The sequence below is a fragment of the Taudactylus pleione genome, unplaced genomic scaffold (genome assembly GCF_031769625.1).
Source record: "Taudactylus pleione unplaced genomic scaffold, aTauple2 ptg000110l, whole genome shotgun sequence".
Classification (NCBI taxonomy): Eukaryota; Metazoa; Chordata; class Amphibia; order Anura; family Myobatrachidae; genus Taudactylus; species Taudactylus pleione.
The window spans coordinates 6,644,642-6,665,338 of NW_028284512.1; the positions used below are offsets into that span (position 1 = coordinate 6,644,642).

At 42.7% G+C, this 20,697-nt stretch overlaps 1 protein-coding gene across 1 annotated transcript; it reads right to left on the bottom strand.

The window, feature by feature from the left end:
• Nucleotides 1-20,553, bottom strand: IDH3G (isocitrate dehydrogenase (NAD(+)) 3 non-catalytic subunit gamma). Its single transcript, XM_088471127.1, has 14 exons — nucleotides 20,375-20,553; nucleotides 17,818-17,859; nucleotides 16,851-16,862; nucleotides 13,773-13,870; nucleotides 13,572-13,687; nucleotides 13,432-13,492; nucleotides 7,547-7,679; nucleotides 5,876-6,009; nucleotides 5,544-5,646; nucleotides 3,450-3,596; nucleotides 2,052-2,146; nucleotides 1,851-1,911; nucleotides 906-1,044; nucleotides 1-345 (listed from the first exon to the last, which is right to left on the bottom strand). The coding sequence occupies exons 1-13, from the start codon at nucleotides 20,516-20,518 to the stop codon at nucleotides 943-945; spliced, it is 1,248 nt and encodes a 415-aa protein (XP_088327253.1). The 5' UTR covers nucleotides 20,519-20,553; the 3' UTR covers nucleotides 1-345; nucleotides 906-942.
• Between the last annotated feature and the right edge of the window lie 144 nt (nucleotides 20,554-20,697).

The window sequence follows — 20,697 nt, forward strand, 5'->3', positions numbered from 1 at the left end:
CCAGTTTGTGAAGCACTTTATTTTGAACCGTGATAAAGACGACAATACAAGAATAAACCAAACATACAAAACAAAACAGAGTTCATGTAAAGCATACAGCTGACCCAAGAGCATAAATAGATTACTGCACCTCCAAATTCAAACATAGCACATTGGTTTATAATCCTCATCAATACTGAAGACCTCCAGCACGTCACCATCTATCTGTAATGAGCAGCGTAGAAACGCCTTCATTGCCAGCAACATGAAAAAGCAAAAGAGGGTGTTGGATGATGATCCAGTAGTAATGGTTGGCGTAAGAGGGAGTGTGAGGCCGAGTCCACTTGTACATGTACAGACAGCATCCTGCAGGAATGATAGGGGAGCTTTAGGCCATGAATGTGCATTATAAAAAGTGGAGCGACCCATCCCCTTCGCACAGTTTACTTGTGAGATAAACCAATATTCAGTATCTGCAAATTCCTATGTGACATCACTAAAAGGATACACCTAAAGCCCCAGTGATGTCATTAGTTAGAGGTAAATTGATAGGCCTGTATTCTCATATTGGTTAAACCCACACAATGGCTGTCTTTGCTGTGTGTAAGTGACCGGTATGCTTCCATATGGGATGCGGTTAATTTACCGCCGCCCGGACTGCCGGCCGTCAGAATCCCAACCCAAGACTAAAGGTAGGCGTCGAAATGCCGACATCAATCTTTAGCCCCAAGCCGAAATTCCGACGGCAGGCATCCCGATTGAGGTAAGCCGGGCACAGTTAGGTTGTAGCCGCGGGGGAGGGTTAGGTATAGGCACCCCCGGGAAGACTTAGGGTTAGGCTAGAGGAAGGGGAGGTTAGGGTTAGGCACACCCCGTGGAGGGTTAGGTTTAGTGTGCGGGGAGGGAGGGGGGGTTAGGGTACTTACGTGCCCCTGTTGAGATGTCCTCCGTTGACCTCACCTCTCAGACAGTGACTGCTCGGCCATCCTTTATAATGATCTGCCGGCAAATGGACTGCACAACTTCTGAGGTGGTTCCCTGTCCCCCAATGTCTGGTGTGTGCATCTGTGAGGGAGAGAGGGTCATAATGAAACAATATAATTGTTTAACGAGTCAAGACATGGTAAGTTGTAGACCCTTGTACTGAACAATAGGATGGATGGTGCCGCTTTATCAATAAACAAGAAAACAACACAGACATCTGCCCATTATAATGTCACAGCTTTGGCTACTAAATCTAAACTGAGTGCAAGAGACTGAAAGCAGAGACCTCCCAGACATGGAGGTTCCCTGATGTGCACTTTAATTGCTTCAAAAAAATAAAAAATTATTATTATTATAATCTATCTATCTATACCCTCTATAATCACAGCTTTATCTTTCAGTGCAATTCTCTATAGAGAACCAGGCTGAGAGGATGAGACGTGATCTATAATACTCCAATGATTTGTGGGATTGCCGTATTGCACAGTGCTAAGTCCCAGTATGATGTCCTACCACACATAGCACATATAAGTGTACTGGGGCAGGGAAGCAGCCTGGAAACTTGGGTCTTCGGATTTCCCTAATGGTTTTCATGGCGGCTGAACTATATGTACACTACTTAAGTCATTGGTTTGTACAAAATACATTAGTCACTATTATGGGTGTACAGAGACCAGGTACCAGGGAAACCAGTTATCCCATTACTGAAATGAGTAACTCTGTATATGTAACAATTGCGTGTATTTACAAGCGCACTCTGATGACCACGGAACAGTCTGAGATGGGAGCAGCGTCACCGCCAGTGTGAATCAGTAGGTGACCAGAGAGGGACATGACAGAGCCATGAAATCCAGGTGCCGCACATCGAACTGAGCCGCTGCACTTACCCGGTGTTCGTTCATGCTGCCCAGTATAGCTTTACGAATGGAGGCTGCGTAATTGTGCAACCTGCCAAAACAGAAGGATGTTAGTACAAGAGCAGCTTAGTTACAGTAACAAATGCTGAACAGAGGGACAGAGAGCAGGGTCTTCCACATGGTATAGCATGCAAGGAGTGAGAGGGATAATCAGTGAATGAAGGTTCATACTTCAGATGGTCTAACATCATGCAGCTGGCCAACAGCATAGCAGTGGGGTTTGCGATGTTCTTGTTGGCTATGCTTTTCCCTGTGTTCCTGGTAGCCTGTAAAAAGAAAAACTCTTGAAATAAGTGGACCAGAGTTGATCTTGCAGCGGAGCTGTATTTACAGTGGAAATCAGAGTTTAGAGTGGATTAGCCATCTTTACAGTGCCCATTTTATTAAGTGCTAGGCTAAATTTAAGGGATACCACTCATAACAAATTGTGTTTCATGACCACAGGACTGGGTCTCCAACGCCTCATGCCCACTGGTGGTGAAGAGTGAACCTCTCCCGGTTCCACCAAATTACAGATGGACCGAATTAATGTGTATGCATGTTTTTCACCCTGCTATGCTGCTGTGTCAGGTTCCAGACTAGCCTCAGCCCTACTGTCCAATTCAGAGGCAGTGTGCGTGACTACCAGTGTGCCGATTTGCCTCATGAAGGTAAAGGCTGCTGCCACATCTAGACCATGTAACCACTACGGAGTCCGTTGAGGCTTCCAAGGCCAGCTGATCCTGGCTGGTGGTGGGCAGTGTATCCTGCCACTGAATGGCCTGGTGGGAAAGCCACCAATCGGTCACTGAGCCATGCAAACTGGCAGCAGTTCCAGCGAATTGAGGTTGCGGCTCCGGACCTAGTTCCCATCTGGCTGCTCAACATCACCAATGAGTTCATGGGCTGCCTGTACATGTAGTTTTGTCTGCACAGGGGCACACCGGAGAGACCAACTCATGATGCCCAGGAGCTCCGCCACTCTGCCCCATTCTAATCTGGGCTTCCCCTACCTACATATGGAACTCTATTTCACCCCCAATATAGGCTTCCACACCTCCCTGCCCGCCAAGACCCATGCTCCAATCCAGCAAGCCCCTTACCCATAAAGACCTCCACACCACCCTAAAGCAGGGTCCTAGCTGGTGTGGAACATGGACCAACACGGCCCATATTCCATACCATCAGGACCCTTGCTCTACACAGGCCACCACACTTCCCTTGCCTTTCCTGGAAGTGTGCATGTAGTATTGGATTCTCATATCTTGCATGCCGCTTTATCTATTCTATATTATTTATATAGTATTTATTTTGTACTTCATAATCTGTATCCACCCCATGTAACCACTGAAGTTCGCCCAAGACGGCTGCCTCCTTTTTAATATGGTTCTCCTTTCCGCAGTTGTAAAGTGCTTTTAGTCCTTTTCGGACAAAGTGAACATTATATTTATACATGTTATAAAATCCAAATTCACACATGAGCAACTTGTCCTTTACATAATCTAATGTGTTAATGAAATAATCACCATAGCTATCATCTTAATAATACTTGTGAAGACATAACTCCAACAAGATCACTAAGCACCTTACCGTTTCAAACACAGCGTAAACGTCGCCGTAATTGGCTCCAGGCACAAGTCCCGGGCCACCGACCAGTCCAGCACAGACATTGTTTACTATGTTCCCATAAAGATTGGGCATCACCATCACCTCAAACTGCTGAGGATAGGACACAAGCTGCAATAAAAGAGAGGTTGCTCAACGGACGGGGAATATATACAGGTAATATGCAAAGGAGAAAGCCATGGGCGAGACATACCACGTCTTGGAAGAGGTTCCTGCTGTTCACAAGCGGGACAACATTGTCAGCATGGTTTAAGAATTCACAGAATATCCTTCTCTCTCTTTACAGGTAAATTAAAACTTTCTATATTCCCACCATAGGAACAAAGATATCTGTATGTGAGACCCTGCTCTGAATTTTCAACAGGATCCACACAGAAGCCAAACCCAGTTCCTGGGTATATTTCTTTTCTATATTTCTGAACACTGTAAGCAAGGAACATCGCTCACCTGCTATTCACGGCTACTCTGCATAATAGTAGGAAGCAGCATTGCTTTCCCTGTACATATACAGTGATCATATATCAACTTACCTTTCTGTATATTTTTCTCACACACTTTCCCATGTAGAGGTGCTCTGATTGAGCCTTATACCCACTATGTGATCTTTCATTGATTTAACAGGATTAACGCTGGATGTACATACAATAGCATTTACTTCTCTATCTTTTTCAATCCATAGATGTGAGTGAAGGGTCCTCTCATGCACTGTTCACTGCTGGATATTCCAGCACACATTGCGCAGCAGCTGCCCACCCCACATTACACTAGAGGGCTTATTTATCTACTTCTATCCACTATTCTATTTACCGTATATAAACATTGTTGTGGAAGTGTAATTTTACATAAGGCACTGTATCTTCATTGGCTGGTCTTTCTAAAACGATTGCCTCAGATATATAAGATTGGCTGATTTGATTGATACACATATAGTTGATACTTTATATGATGCATTTTTTGGAATACATGTATGTGTCGTTCTGTATGATCCATTAGGTGACAACCAGGGTGTATCTCCTATCTTTAGATCTAATAAGACTTTAAAATAATTAGGCCATTACATTTAATGCAACACCTACCCTGATCCAAGGACCCTGTATTATGACAAGTAAAGCTGGGTACACACTTAACGATATAGGCGACAGGACCCGGCGGGGGTCCCGGCATCAGCAAGTGTGTACACACTTGTTGATGCCGGGGGCGACAGCAGGGGCCATACTGCATTTGGCAGCATGGCCCCTGCTGACAATAATCGCCCGTCGGGCGATGTCACTGACGACGCACGGGAGTGCGCATCATCAGTGACATAGCGGGTACACACTCGCCGATTTGATAGATATGTCGTCCAATCCGCTGGATCGGACGATAGAACGTCTAGTGTGTACCCGGTATAATACATTTGCTGTCCTTCTATTTGGGAGTATTAGTATATTAATTCAATATTTTTCTTTGAATATTTTGCTGGCATAATATGAGTTTTCTTGATTTAGGTAAACTCCTCCTTTTGTGTTTATTCACTAATTTCATTCAATTTTAAATGTGACCATTATATTGAAGTTTATGTTTGTGAATTACAGTATGTATATATTGAGTCCACAAATAGATGTTATTAGACTATATAAATAAAAAAGGTTTTAACTCATACTCAGACATAGCCAGAGGGCCCCTATACCCGAGAGTACTTTTGCTTGTTTATTCAAGGGAAATATATACAGTAAGTCAGAGTTTCCAAACTTCATCATTACTGTCCAGGTTTTAAGGATATCCATGTTTGAGTCCAGATGATTACATCAAATTGACTGAGGTACTAATTAATTTGCCTGTGCTCAAGCATCCTTAAAACCTGGACTGTAATGGCGGAGTTTGGGAAACTCTACAGTTTATTTATCAGAATGGTCCCCAGTTGTTATAAACTCACTGCATGGCCTAAAGGGCAGCTAGACTCACCATCTACAAATTGCTGTGTCATGTAAAATGGTACAAAACAAAAGCAGATTTGTGATTGCGCCAAATTTTGCCCTCAGCCATCATATTATAAAGAAGCCAAGCAGATCCGCTTACCTGCATTGTGGTGTTATCAACAATCATACTCTCAAAGGTGATGTCTGGGTACCCAGAAGCTACCTCCTTGCAGCACTGAAGAAAGAGCCCATCCCCCAGCTTCCTGCAGAAACAATAGATACCGTAAGATGTTCTGTTCATCTCCCCAATCATCCAACAAACGGATCTCACAGCACTGAATGCTCAGCATTATTTAATTCTAAAGCTACTTGGTCTTTAGCAACCAGCTAGTTTCCCCAATAAGGACAATGAAGGTCAGAGCAGCGATATGGTAATTTAAAGCAAAGTCACAAATATGCCACGGGTACTATCAATGTATTACGCTATCATACATGATGTTGGCTTTGTGCACAGCTGTGATCTTCTTTCTTCCTGTGTCTCGTGCCAGCCTAAAGGCATAATCTGCAATGCGCAGGGAGTTAACTCGGGTGATGATCTTCAGACTTTCCACCACGCCAGACACACTCTGCAAAGCAAGAGACAAAACCATTTACTTTATCATTATAGAACTGACTTTTGCCATAATAAATAAAAGGGACAATGATACAATAAAACGTATACAACGCCGTTAAAGTTTATTGCAGGTCGGTCTTATTTTTCGGTATCCTGGTCTATGCTCCCCCACCCAAAAAATCCCCTGCGAAACATGGTCAAAAAATAAAAAGGTTGGGGCCTGGTGGATCCAACCCTATGGTCGAGCCATTAGGAAATGGGATGGCCAGTGTGGTGTTAATAATATTCACTTGGCATCAATAGGCCATAATCACTGCTTGTCTCAAGGTTATTACAGAGGGATGATCCCAGCAAGTCTGCAAGCAATTATCAGTCTCTGAGACATATCCTGCGAAGCAGAGGCAATCAGTGGTAGTTCATTTTTAATATAGAATGAACTGTGGTCACATCCTTAGCAATTCAGAGTTGGCCTCAATCATAGGCGTGCGCAGGTGCCGGAATACGGGATGCCCCTCTTCCCCCTCTGCCGGGTCATGGACTACCCCATTCCCCCTCCCTCCGGGACATACACTTCTCACCTGGACTCACCTGGCCATCCAGGAGAGTAGTCTATGTCCTGTTGGGAGGTGTGGACAGGGTTGTCCATTACCCGGCGCAGGGGGAAGGGCCGAAGCGGCACCTCCTGTGCCGGCACCCGACCTGTGTCCTCAATGTAATCAACCAGGGGACGGCAAAGGACTTTTGCCCTTCCCAGAGCCTGACAAAATGACAGATCTGAATCTCTCTACCTCCATATTATATGCCATGGGTTATAGAACACTATAGTATAGATGTAGTCAGAGCTAGACAGGGCGGTTCTGTAAGGATGGGGACCAAGTCAATCCTGGAATAACAAACTGTAATAACTATGGGGTATGGAGAGAATTAGTATTGAACAGGAGACACCTTGTAAGTGCAATAACACTTTCAGAAGAGTTTATTAGGATGTGTAATGGCATTTAAAATAAAAGCTCCCTATTTGAAATTTTATATGTAATCGGATCATTCTTACAGCATTCAGAATAGCTGTTTACTTGGCTGCAAACTCTCAGATAGTTGTGGAAGGCGCCCAAAGCACTACATACCATAAAGGTGCTAATTACCAGTGGTTGCCAAAACACCCTCCAAATATTAAAAAGGGAAAGGAAATGGAACTGCATTCCAAACTGAAGTCACATTAAAAAACTAAGAGCGTGCTCAAAGCTTATAAAAAAAACAAAAAAACGAGAATATAGAGGTCTATGTACTAAGCCTAGGAGAGCGATAAAGTACCAACAAATCAGCTCTTAAGTATCACTTTACAGGCTGTGTTTGAAAAATGACAATTAGGATCTGATTGGTTGGCACTTTCTCTCTCTCCAGGGCTTAGTAAATAGACCCCATAGTCACCAAAATCTCCAAAATATCACGTGACTCGCTAAGAAATGTAATATTAAGTGGGCAACGACAACTGTATTTCTGATGTACCATGTATTAAGCCACATAGAAGAAGAATGGACAAGGTGGCTGACCTCATGTTCCAGGCTGCTGTACTCCCCCTCCGTGTTCTCACGCACTATCAGGATGTCAATGTCCTTATGGCGCGTCTGCACCCCCGGCAGACTCTGACAGTGGATGACATTAGCGTAAAGGTCTAGGCTTGTGCTGGAGATATAGAAGAGAAATCACACAATTCATTTCAAACTATGTTCAGGGGACTACAGAGAGTGTCTGATAAGGTTTCAGGTGTCTTTAGTCTATTGGTTTGTACATATGCATTTTACTAAATACCTTTCTTCCTCTTTCTGGGCCTGATGCAGCAAGGATCGCTACTGCGATAGCGTATGCAGATGGCTGATTGTTGCGTACCGTGCATGCGTATGCATCGCAGTGCGCATGCGTGAGTTAGCATTGCGATTGCTCTGCGATCACTCGCGCAGATACAAAGCCATCGCAGAGTGAGTAACGTCAGGTCAGCGTTTGGGGGTGGTGACGGGAGAGTGGTAGTAGAAACGCAGGCGTGCCTGTCTGTTTGAACGCCATTACTTGGGCGTACATGAATTAGCCACTGCAACAACATACGCAGCTTGAGTACACACTGCGTGTAACGAAGTTAGCACTTTCTGAGTAACGTCAGACCTGCTGTAATTGTGCATGAGGGGCCGATGTTACTCAATGTTCCTGATGTATACGCGGGACTGCATGGTATTACGGATGTGAGATAGCGGCAGTGGGCGTCTCTATGCTGGCATTACGATTGCAGTCATTTGCATATTTTCGCAGCAGTGATCACAATAGAGATCTGTAATGAATCAGGCCATCTGTTCTTTAGTTGAATCATTAGCAGAGTTATTTATTTTTGTTCAAATTGGAAATCACACAGCTCTCATATCATTGTGTCCAAGCTATGCACAACTGTATCTAGGCAGCACCTCTGTGTATATAGGGTGATCAGCCAGTGAGTGAAAAAAAGTCAGGTTTAAATACATTAAATTATTAATTTACTGCATACGATCCTAGATTAGATCTGTTGACTATGTTTTATTAATTCAAAATGTAGATAAAGAAAGCAACCGCCCCAGTCTGTGATAAACCCTCCAGAAATATTTACTTCTATTATTTAATATTACAAATAGTAGGGGGTGCTACCCACTATGGTTTAGCATCTAATATTGAAAAAGAGAGATAGTTGTATGGAGCACCAATCACATTTATATGAACTCATAAAATATAACTTGTATTCTTAAATAAAAACTTATTCCAAAAAATGTGGTGAAATATTTTTATTACTGTTTTAAATCTTATATATAAGAGACCCGTAATGAGGTTTGTGTATTCAATACCCCAGAGATTGAAAATTATATGTTGCAGTAATTTCATGTATGATAACATTACTATCTATTACTGCACAGATACTCAAAAGGTATTTTCTGTGGCTAAAGCCATCCTTACTTTATTTAGTATCTGGTTACAGTTAATTACATAAAATATTGATATGACAAATCTCTGTATTGAACTGTTCGAATAATGTGCACTTTATTTCCTATACTGTGGAATAAAATGTATATTGTGTATCATATACATCATCTGTGTCTGTGATACTATGAGACATTGGTCCTGATTCAGAGCCGCTCGTTAGCGGCTGTTCGTTCGCTCCGAGCGATGTTTGCACAACTGCGCATGCGTACGGATTGTAATACGCATGTGCGAGCCAGTCAGTGCGGCCAGAAATCGTTTGTTCGCAATATAGCGAATGCCTGCTATTTTGAGTGACAGGAGAAGGCGTATGTGGGTGGTAACAGGGGAAGGTGCTTGAAAACGGGGAGTGGAAATCAGAACGCAGGCGTGCTTAGAGGTCAAAACGGGCGTTTTATGGGTGTGCATAATTAATACAGCAGCGTCATTGACCACGTCACTGGGTTATTTTATAGTCAGAACTGCTCGCAAGATTGCGGTAGGAAAAACCAACCACAGGCACTGCGAGCAGTTCAGATGCCTTTCGATGTACTCGATTAATCAAATAAATAGCGGACATGACGTATGATGCGAGCGGCCAGGGGGCGTAGTTTCCCAAAAAACGACTGCAAGTTTTGTTCGCTCGTTCAGACCTAGAGGCGTGAACAGACCACAAAGAGCGAACGGTTCATTTGAATAGCCACCCCTTTTTTCAGAACGAACGACCGCAAATAGCGACCGGCTCTGAATCAGGCCCATTATACATAAGTACACAATTAACTATTTTTATTTTAAGGGTTTTTTGGATATATGTGTGTGAATAATAATTTATATATGTGTACACATATGGATTAAATACAATTAATGTTAATAATATCAAGCAATATCTATTTGTGTTTGGTTTTAGTAAAGATCAATGTATTTCAATTATTCTGCTGATCGCAATGCTTTTTACACGTTTCCGTTTCTTTTCTTTTTCCTGAATGGCACTATCTCTAATATAGTAATTAATTAAGATTGGCTACCATATGTGAATGGGAGGAGTTTACTGAATAAAACTTCAGTGAACCCAGGCATCTGGTTCACACCATGAGGAAGCTTATACCCATTTTACACCGGAGCTAAAACCCGGGTTTTTGAAGGGTTAACCCAGGCAGCTCCCTGGTGTAAAAGGGGAGAGAGTTGGATCGCTGGGTCGAGTGACACGGCAATCCAACCCAGGTAACTAGCAGGGTTTAACACGGGCGTATTTAAGTGGAGTTATTCAGTCACAATGGAATGACTGGTGGTTCTATAAATAATTATCAAAGCAAATGCATGATCACTATCCAGGATTATTCTGATGACTTGTAAAGAATAATATACAAATTGAATCAAGGAATAATTACCTAATATATCCACAGTGACAATAAATTAATTTGTGCCCATACAAATCTCCTGATGGGAGCAACTAAGTTTTGGAATGTGGCAAATCAGTGGTTAATATTAAACGTTACACTGTTAATAAATAAGCACAATAAATAATTGTAACCACATAATTTATATAATTGACTATTAGTCACATTTGCAATAGACTCTCCATTAGTGAGCGACAATCATTCCAGGAGTGAGAAATTGAGTCAAAAATACAATCTCTTCCCTCTTCCCTCATGTGCTTCTCTTTACATTTTCTTCTACTCTCTACTCCCCATTAGGGCACCTAACACGGGACCGCCAACTCCCAGCAGCTTATTGTGAGTGCTTTAATCACTATTTCAGCAATGTATATAAGTTGTGTCCCTGTCCTGCACTGTAATGTACTGTAAGTTACTTGTTTCTTGTTCACTTATTAGTTCTATGTACTATGTAAGGCGCTGCGGAACACTTGTGGCGCCATATAAATAAAGGATAATAATAATAATAATCTACTTTATTGATAAGAGATCACATTTGTATCCAGAAGTAAGATAATAGACACAGATAATGTATATGATACACAATATACAAATTATTACACGGTATAGGAAATATAGTGCACATTATTTCAGCAGTTCAATACAGAGATTTGTCATATCAATATTTTATGTAATAAACTAATTACACACTGTAACCAGGTACTAAATAAAGTAAGGATGGCTTTAGCCACAGAAAATAACTTCTGAGTATCTGTGCTGTAATAGATAGTAATGTTATCATACATGAAATTACTGCAACATATAATTTTCAATCTCTGGGGTATTGAATACACAAACCTCATTATAGGTCTCTTATATATAAGATTTAAAACAGTAATAAAAATATTTCACCACATTTTGTGGAATAAGTTTTTATTTAAGAATTAATAAAAGTTATATTTTATGAGTTGATATAAATGTGATTGGTGCTCCATACAACTATCTCTCTTTTTCTATATTTAGATATGTTTTATTCATTCACTGGACTTGTGTGTTCATTTCATGGCTTTGTGCTTTCATTCTCTGGTAATATCTGCACTTCTCCTGGTTTTTGGTTGTACAGTTCTAACTATTACTTCAATCTTTAAACCAAAAAAAAAATAGTTTAAAAGTATAGATAGAAAGAATGATGATACAGATCTAAAGCTGGGTACACGCGTAAAGATTTTCTGTCCAACCATCCAACTAGTTGATTGGTTGGAATGAAAATCTGGTAATGTATGGGAGTAACTGATGATCAGCAATTTGCTCCTAAATGCCAGAAAACAGATGAAAATGGTCGGTCAGACAAGTTTGTTAAATGTTTGATCTAAACTGTTTGTTCAAACAACAGTTTTTGTCCATTTTCCGGTGTTTGGGAACAAATTGCTGATCATCAGTTACCATATTTTTTTTCCCAACCAATCTACTAGTTGGGTGCCTGGACAGAAAATCTTTACGTGTGTATGCACCATTGAGCTGCATACACACACACAACGATTTTTTTGAACGATTATCGTTAAACGATATCGTTTAACGATAATCGTTTGAAAAAAACGTTCACTTTCTGAGTCAAACGATGAACGATAATCGTTCATGCGCGTTCACGTTTGTAGTTTAGTCAGACTTGTCAACTGAACGATTTTCATTAAGGGAATATGCAAAAATGTAGTTCAAAAAAATCATTCATTACACTTTAAAAAGTCTGACAGATAATCTGACAAAAAATCGTTCATAAAATCGTTGGTAACAAAATCGTTGTGTGTGTATGCAGCTTTAGAATTGCTTTTATGGGGTATCTTCTACATACACTGTCCCCTTGTCCCCATTCTACATACACCGTCCATATTCCACCATCCCCATTCAACATACATAGGCCCTCATTCAGAGCCACTCGCTATTTGCGGTCGTTCGTTCTAAAACAAGGGGTGGCTATTCAAATGAACCGTTCGCTCTTTGCGGTCTGTTCACTCCTCTAGGTCTGAACGAGCGAACAAAACTTGCGGTCGTTTTTTTAAAAAATACGCCCCCTGGCCGCTCGCATCCTACGTCATGTCCGCTATTTATTAGATTAATCGAGTACATCGACCAGGGTATGAACTGCTCGCTATTCTTGGGGTTGGTTTTTGCTACCACAATTTTGCGAGCAGTTCTGGCTATAAAATAACCCAGTGACGTGGTCAATGACGCTGCTGTTTTAATTATGCACACCCATAAAACGCCCGTTTTGACCTTTAAGCACGCCTGCGTTCGGATCTCCACTCCCCGTTTTCGAGCACCTTCCCGTTACCACCCACATACGCCTACTCCTGTCACTCAAATTATCAGGCATTCGCTATTTTGCGAGCACATGAATTTCGACCGCACTGACTGGTTCGCGCATGCGTATAACGACCCGTACGCATGCGCAGTTGGGCAAACATCGCTCGGAACGACTGAGCGGCCGCTTACGACCGGCTCTGAATCAGGCCCATTGTCCCCTTTCCACATTACACCAATATAAAAATTCCCTGAACCATTCATTCACTGGACAATTCATCCTACAACCAACTGTCTATATAAAGTCTTAAAAAACACACACACACAGCTCATAGGCTCACAGCAGTCAGGACAGCCAGGCGCACCACTGCTAATACACATCGCAGCGGGAGCCCAGCAAATAGATAACGGCGGCCAGGCCCGCTCCCAGGGCATCCTGCTCTCTGTGCGGCCGCACCACCCTAGTTACGGCCCTGATAGTGTAAGAAGTGGGGGGGTGGAAGAGAAAATATTGCAGGTATGGGCAGGGTGATGAATTACAGACAGTTGTGGGTGCGGGGGGGGGGGGGGGGAAAGATTCCGGTTTTAGAAAATACATTTATTGACCCAACTGAAAAAGAGTGGCCTCTGTGGTTCATTTTGAAGTCATGGCTCAATAATGAGATACTTAAGTTTACTTTCCCCTTTTCCCCACAAACTTAGTGATATATAGAACAACATTTTTTGTTATTTTTAAATAGTACAAATAATATCCTGTGTAACAGGCTACACACGTTTATTTTGTCACGTACCGGAGCAAATTATTCCGAGATCTGTGAGACGGAGGCATGTTATGGTTTGTCTCGATGTTACCTGGTGGTAAAACAATTACACAGATTTAGATCTTCAGCACTGGGGCAACGTGTGAAGGAGATTTAAAGCAGAGCAATACCTTTCAGTGCCACCCTGTTCCTCCGGATGGCAGTGATGGCATTCTGGATATTTGCTTCATCTGTACAAGAGGAATCGACATTCACCACCTCAAAATCCACAGGCACACAGGCATGTCTGAAACAACATTAGGTTCAATGCTACAGTAACAAGGCAAGGGGCCACACATCTACAACATTCTGCCGGGATAACAGCCACTCACCTGAAAATCTCTTTAACGTGCAGCATAAGTTCTGGTCCAATGCCATCTCCGGGGATCATGGTCACGGTATGTCTTCCTCCATACTTCGCAGGTGGGGGCTACAACCAGACACGTCAGAAGGCATTATGTCTCAGGGCAAGTAATTAGCACTGGTTAGCACAGAGATTCTCAAACTACTCCATTACAGTCCAGGTTTTAAGGATAACCATGCTTTAGCACAGGTGACTTAATTAGTACCTCAGTCAATTTGATTTAACCATCTGGACTCAAGCACTGATATCCTTCAAAACTGGACTGGCTGATATTGTGGCATGTGACTACCTTCCCCTCTTGACTAAATGTTCACTCTTAACAGCTGATTGGATGTTACAAGAGGTTTCATGGTTGGGCCGTATTGCTGCTTTAACAATGGTTCTGATATTCACGTTAATGTACCTATTTTCAAACAATTCCTAAATTGCTCCCATTGTCGGTGTTATCTAAATTTATAGCATTTTAAAAAATATGTTTGGAAGTCAAAAAAACCTAGATTGTCTATACATATTATGTCCCTGCCTGAAGACAGAGGGGGGGTCTTGAGTTTCCAGTGAGTGTGTGTTTTATGTCAGCTTGGGGATTGGTTTGAGGTAGATGTCCCTAAACCATGGTTAATTTTGGAACTGAGCAGGTCTCATCCTTTTTCATTATCTGATTTACTGTGGTTACCGCACATTTGTAAAAGCCAGTTGCCCTCTTCCTCAATGGCAGTAATTGCCTCTGTGTGTGCATGGCATAAAGCTATATTAAATGATTTTCGACTTCCCACTACTAACCTTACTTTGAATAGTATAGCATAGTATCTGTAATGTTTAAAGCCGCGTACACACTAGACGATATGCTCCATGAGCGATATGGTCTAGTGTTTCCCCTGCAGTGCTGGGCTCAATGTCGTTAACGATATCGTTCAGTGCCGGCACCCTCCCTCATCCCCGAACATGCACAATCTGATGATATCGTCAGGTTGGTCTGCATGCTCAGGCAATGAATGACATCTTCAATGACCCGCCGGAGAGCTCATCGTTGGTCGTTCACCGCATACACACTGGACGATATTGGACGCAATGAACGATAACGATATAGTTGAAATCGCCCAACTTATCGTCTAGTGTGTACGTGGCATAATGGTGTACTTCTCTCCTCCCGCATTCAAGAATTGTTCTCAGTCTTATAAAGGGATTTCTATAAATATCTTCAGTTACGTCACTGGCTGCACAGTTTACAGTTGGGCCCTCAGCCATTGCAAGCTACCCCAAAATATATATTTGATACCGCTTTTACACCAATTTCCCAGGTCTGACCCGGGATTTGGAACACATTTCCAACCCAGATCAGATCCCCTTTTACACCATGGCGCCGACCTGCACCGTTCACACGGGAGCCGGGTCAGCACTGACCCAACTCTCCGGCGCAGGTGAGCAGTACTTCTTCCCCTCCCTCCCCCTCCGCGACCCTCTTACCTCTCTCCGCAGCGGTCCGGAGGCAGGGAGGGCGGGAGGGGTGCGCTGCTTCGTTCTGGTTGGCCCGGCAGTGGACGCTTGGAGAGGATGTCGTCTCCAAGTGCCACTGAAACCGGCCAATTGGGCAGCATGCGGCACAACCCAGGTCATCGTGACCCGAGTCGCACCGTTTACACTGTAGGGTGACGCGGGAACGACCCGTGCTCAACCCTGCAAGCTAGCCGGATGAGATTCCCGGGTCAATCCGTTTACACCGACAAAAATCCCGGGTTGTGTGCGTTCACGTGCATCAACCCGGGATTTTTAAGTCAGTGTAAAAGGGGTATAAGAGACTATCCTCAGGGGGATACAAGAAAACTATCTCTTGGTGGTATAGTTTATTGGTAGGTGCCTCCAAACCTGTAACTTTTCCAGCTCTCTTAAAATGGAAATCGGATCTTTCTAGATCTCTTACGGAAGATGACTGGGGCTCTACCTTTAGATCATGTTTTTGTATTTCTAAATGTATTTCCCATGTGGAAATGTTTTATAACTTATCCACAGGATGTATTTAACTCCCAACAGGCTCCATTAAATCTGGCCTTCTCTTCCTTACCAATCAAATTGGAGATATTTATCATGTCTTCTGGGCATGTCCAAAACTGAATATATTGTGGCGTCAGGTGTTTAGGTCAATCTCCAAGGTGACTGGGATTACTGTAGCTCCGGATCCTCTGCACTATTCAATGTCTAACATGGCAATTTATCCTCTGAGAAGAAATATGTGACTGGGCATATTTTAATTGCCACTAAGTCCCTTATTGCGTATCATTGGCGTTCAGACATAATACCAAAATTGGATACTATAGAGGACAAAATACAAGCTCATTGGGACTTTGAGATAGCAGGAGTCTCATACTCCAATCCATTAATGATATGGTTCGGTTGGAGTAACTTACGCAGAATCCAAATGTAATCAAAGCACTACTACCCTGTGTTAGATACACAATGAAGGGAGTTCTCCATGTATGTCAGCTGTTTCATATCTGTTTTGCAACAAATTGTTTATCTGTAGTTGATTACATTGTACATCTACAGTACTTTACTGATAAGCTTGTTTTTATGTTTTGATGTACTGCCATTTTTTTCCCCCCTTCCTGTTTTTATTACTTTATTGTCTGTTTTGTTGTATATTTTCAGAGATGTAAATCAATAAAAAGGTAATATATTGAATAAAACCTGGACTGTAATGGCGGAGTTTGGGAACCTCTGGGTTAGTACATAAGCTACCCAGCACCAAGACTTGTAGTCGCCATGCGCACCAAATGCACCTGAACTACGATTTTAGTAGCTTAATCTGTGTATCGATTCAATACCTGAAACCATAATTATCACAGCAAATTGCTATTTTGTCATTAGCCCTAGCCAAGAGAATAGATTAGGTTGTTTAGGGGTGGAGAAAACTATGCCGGATTTTGGGAAACATTCCTACCAAAGGCAACTATGTCATAAATGGTGTAAAAATAAATTCAGATTAGTAATGTATCATACATAAAAAGCACACACAAGAAAAGTATAATAGCTATAAAGTGTACATACTTACTATGATTTGTTGCTGTTAAAAGACAGAGAAAGCAATAGTTAAACACTTAGAAGAACTGAAAAGACATTTTTATTATCTACTTGTACTTATTTTATCACTGAAAGTGTGGTCAGATATTCAGCACAACTGGCACAATTTGTATTTGGCAATGATTATTTTACTGTATGAAAAGGGATCTGCCATTGAGACACACAACAGTGGGCTCCTATGTGTGAAATACATTCAAACTGATGTATTAACTTTGCATTTAAATGCAAACTTTTGGTGCTTGGCCCGTGCAGTCAGATCACTTTTGGCCAATAATAGGGCCCGTTACTACAGTTATAAGTTAACCAGACACACAGGACAATATCATCCTCTGACTGCTATTACCAAGAGAGCTACTGTTCACTTTAATTGATTTATCGAAATCGGTATGTAATGCTGGTGGCTATTTAGCTGCCGGAACAAATACCGACAGCGGCAGCCTGATGGGTCGGACTCCCAACTGCATCAGGTAAGTAGTCTAACCCTCCCCTCTCCCTCCCCCCCTAACCGTCCCTGGGGTGCCTAACCCTAACCACCCCCTTTCCCTGCCTTAACCCTCCCTGGAGGGTGCCTAACCCTAAGCCCCCCCGAGGGACCCTAACGCTAACCCTCCCCCACGGCTACATACCAAGACACCAGGCTTACCTTTCTGTAAGCCAGGTGTCGGGATTTAGTGGTGGGGCTAATGATAGGCATCGGGATTTTGACGCCTACCTTTAGTCACATGGCGGGATGTAGCTGTCGGGATAGTGGTGGGCAGGATAGCCTAACTACATCCCGACTTATCATTAGGATGGTTCTGCAGTATGTGTGGCAGATTTATGCTGGTTCTTTATTATACCAAGCATGTTTACACTGGGCACCAGTAGCTATAGGATGGTACTTGGGTCTTTGAAGGGGTGTGTAAATAAAGTAACTACTATCAGATACAGACACTTACCGATGAATAGTCCCTATGCTGAGCCCAGGCAGCCGGCAAAGCCTAAAAGTGAAGCAAATGGGAACAATTGTGATCCTCATTTAGAAGGTAACCTGTTAAACTGCAACATTATTTTGATAATAGTATTAGGGACATTTATAAATACTGCTGCAGAGATAAAAGTGCTTTTGTGTCTTGCTTTCTAAAATGTGCTTGAACAATGACAGTAACTGGTTGCTCTGTAAATGCCCCATAAAAGGAGGGTACACCTGTGGCTGTCCGATCATCTTGTTAAAAAATGATTGCGATATTTATCCATATGAAGCCCTGTTCCATTTGCGTATACTCAGAGACCACCTTATTATGAATGTTTTCTAAAACTGGTTAGTACCAGGCTCTTGTAATCAGTATGTAATACCGGAGTCAGTCCTGCATTCATCAAAGGAGGAAAACAAAAGGTAATCTCCAAATACAAATAAACAAACAGAGCAACCTGTGATGCGCTGAGACCACGGATTATAGGAAAACATGCCACATAGAAGATCTATATATAAATCACAATATTTTTTTATTTTCAGTTATAACACATGAAAAATTATAAAACATCAATAAAAATAACAATAACATTAGTAAGATACATTCATTAACTGTTATATTTAAGCCTCTTGCTCTAAGATACAGTCAGTATTGTACCAATTTGGATCCAAGGGGATAGAACTGTAATCTGTATGACACAAGACGCCTCATTTGATTTAGCGCAAGTAGACACCGTTCTCCAATCCAGTCAAGTATTAGACAGTAGGAGATGAATATATGTGGTAAAGGTGGACAAAATCAAAGTCTTCCAATAGCAGAACAGTAAAAATGTGACCAGTGACTATTAGCTCGGCTTGTTAGCAGCTGTGCTGAGCACACCAAGAGACCAGATAGCGCGTCCTCTTTGGCGATCTTACTGTGGACTGGTGTATACCGTCAGATAACTTTTACTGGCGGCTGGATAGTACAGCAGACACACTGATAATAATTGTGGCACTCTCCTAACGGCTGGATGGAACGAATCAGCATTGTCCCAGGCAACAGTCTTCTGTAAAAAATGGGTCCCACACAGAATACAAATAGTAGCTCGTCCTTACTACTGTAGTCTCTCCAGGAACTTAGCCTGGTTTCATCTGAGTACAAGATACTGTCATTTTTTTAGGGCTCAGAAATCTAAGTTGGAGCTCAAAGAAGGTCTCATGTTTATCTCTACTTAGGCATAGTCCTAAACAGAACACACAAGAGCGCTGCATGCTGGAGAACGGTGATGACGGAGTCCCCTAGGTTTATGTTTATTGTTTTCACGGGGAAGAATTATAAGTGCAAAAAAAATTACACTTTGCATTTTTATTGCCTGTTGCCCATATATATTCATTCACCAGTTTAGCTAAAGACTATGATAATTAGGATAAAGATGCGCCCGGCATCCATTCACACTGACAGCAGCGCATGGGGGCAGCCTGACATGTCCGTAAGTGCCGGGCACACCCCCTATAGTGACGAAAGGGGGACGCATCTTAAAAACACTCCCCCTTTTCCTTGACCACACCCCCCATATCGGGTGTGCGCACAGATGTGCCCTTTCTCTAGGCCCGGCGCCGGACCTAGAGTGAACACTAACTGCATATGGGGCACAATTACAGGAGGCACCTCATAAGGGTCACAACTACAGTGGGCATTGCATAAGGGGCACTACTACAGTATAATGGGCACTACTACAGGAAATACTGCATAATGGGCACTACTACAGGGGGCATTGCACAATGGGCACTACTACAGGAAGCACTGCATAATAGGTATTACATCAGGGGCATTCAAAAATGACTGAAAACAAGGCTGTCAAAAGTCCCACTAATCAAAAATGATAGCAAAGTAAAAAAAATATATATTATATTTGGAATATTATATCAGTTGTGTATTTACAATGCGCTGGGGGCTAAAAACTGGGGTGTGGCACAAGTGCATGTACCTGCAAATGTCATACCAAAGCCATGCGCACAGAAATGGGGCCTTTTGACAGCTAGACCATGCCCCATTTTTTTGCACGCACGCCTTCGATGCGCGCATGCTATCAGCTCTTTAACTTGACTACAGATATTTTTTGCCTCTGACTGGTTGGCCACCCCTGATCTATAATATAATGCACCACAACCTGACCTATCTCCGTCTTGCGCAGTGGGAGCGTGCCTAGACAGCTCCCACCGCAGTGACGTAAGACGAGACAGACTAGGCGTGATGGGCATGGGGTATGTATAGCGGGGTCAGCGGTGTGGATGGGGTGACCCGGCATACACAAGGTCCACACCACTAGTGATTTACATATTCTCTGTACATTGCTGCGCAATATGGCAGCACTATGTCAATATGCAATAACACATAATAAACAGGAGAGTGTATTGAAAGCCCTGGCTATATTGGATCAATGTTGTTCTGACATTGAAGGATCATGTTATAAATAATACCGTAATGGCATGAAAAGTGTTTTTACAGTTTTACTTTACAGCCCATGGCAATGGCAGCCAGTGACAAGCCCCAGCACTACCTGTTGTCTGATGCCGGCCCTCACAGGCAGAGTGGACAATAGAACTCGGTAACCTGCGGACACCGTGCGGGCGGCCATGTTGGAGGAGGGAATATGTCGCAGGCAGCAACCCGAGTCCGATAGATAGCTGCACAATCTGCGCATGCATACAGGAAGACCAGCCCGTCCAAGTAGCAGGTGACCACTACTGCGCATGCGCCGCTAAACATTACATTACGCATGCGCCGGAGGATATTTTAAAAGGATTGAATTATTTCTTCCGCCCACCGCGCCAAAGAGGGCAAGAAAGGCAATAACGCGTCAGTTCATTTGAAACCTGTAAC

Bases quoted from the DNA above. Each gene is read 5' to 3' on its own strand.
- IDH3G (XM_088471127.1), bottom strand. From the start codon at position 20,518: ATGCGCAGATTGTGCAGCTATCTATCGGACTCGGGTTGCTGCCTGCGA. The intron at 6,010-7,546 runs GTCAGCCACCTT...CTTGCTTTGCAG, and splicing joins ACAGCAGCCTGGAACATGAG to AGTGTGTCTGGCGTGGTGGA. The intron at 1,912-2,051 runs GTATGAACCTTC...CTGTTTTGGCAG, and splicing joins ATGATGTTAGACCATCTGAA to GTTGCACAATTACGCAGCCT.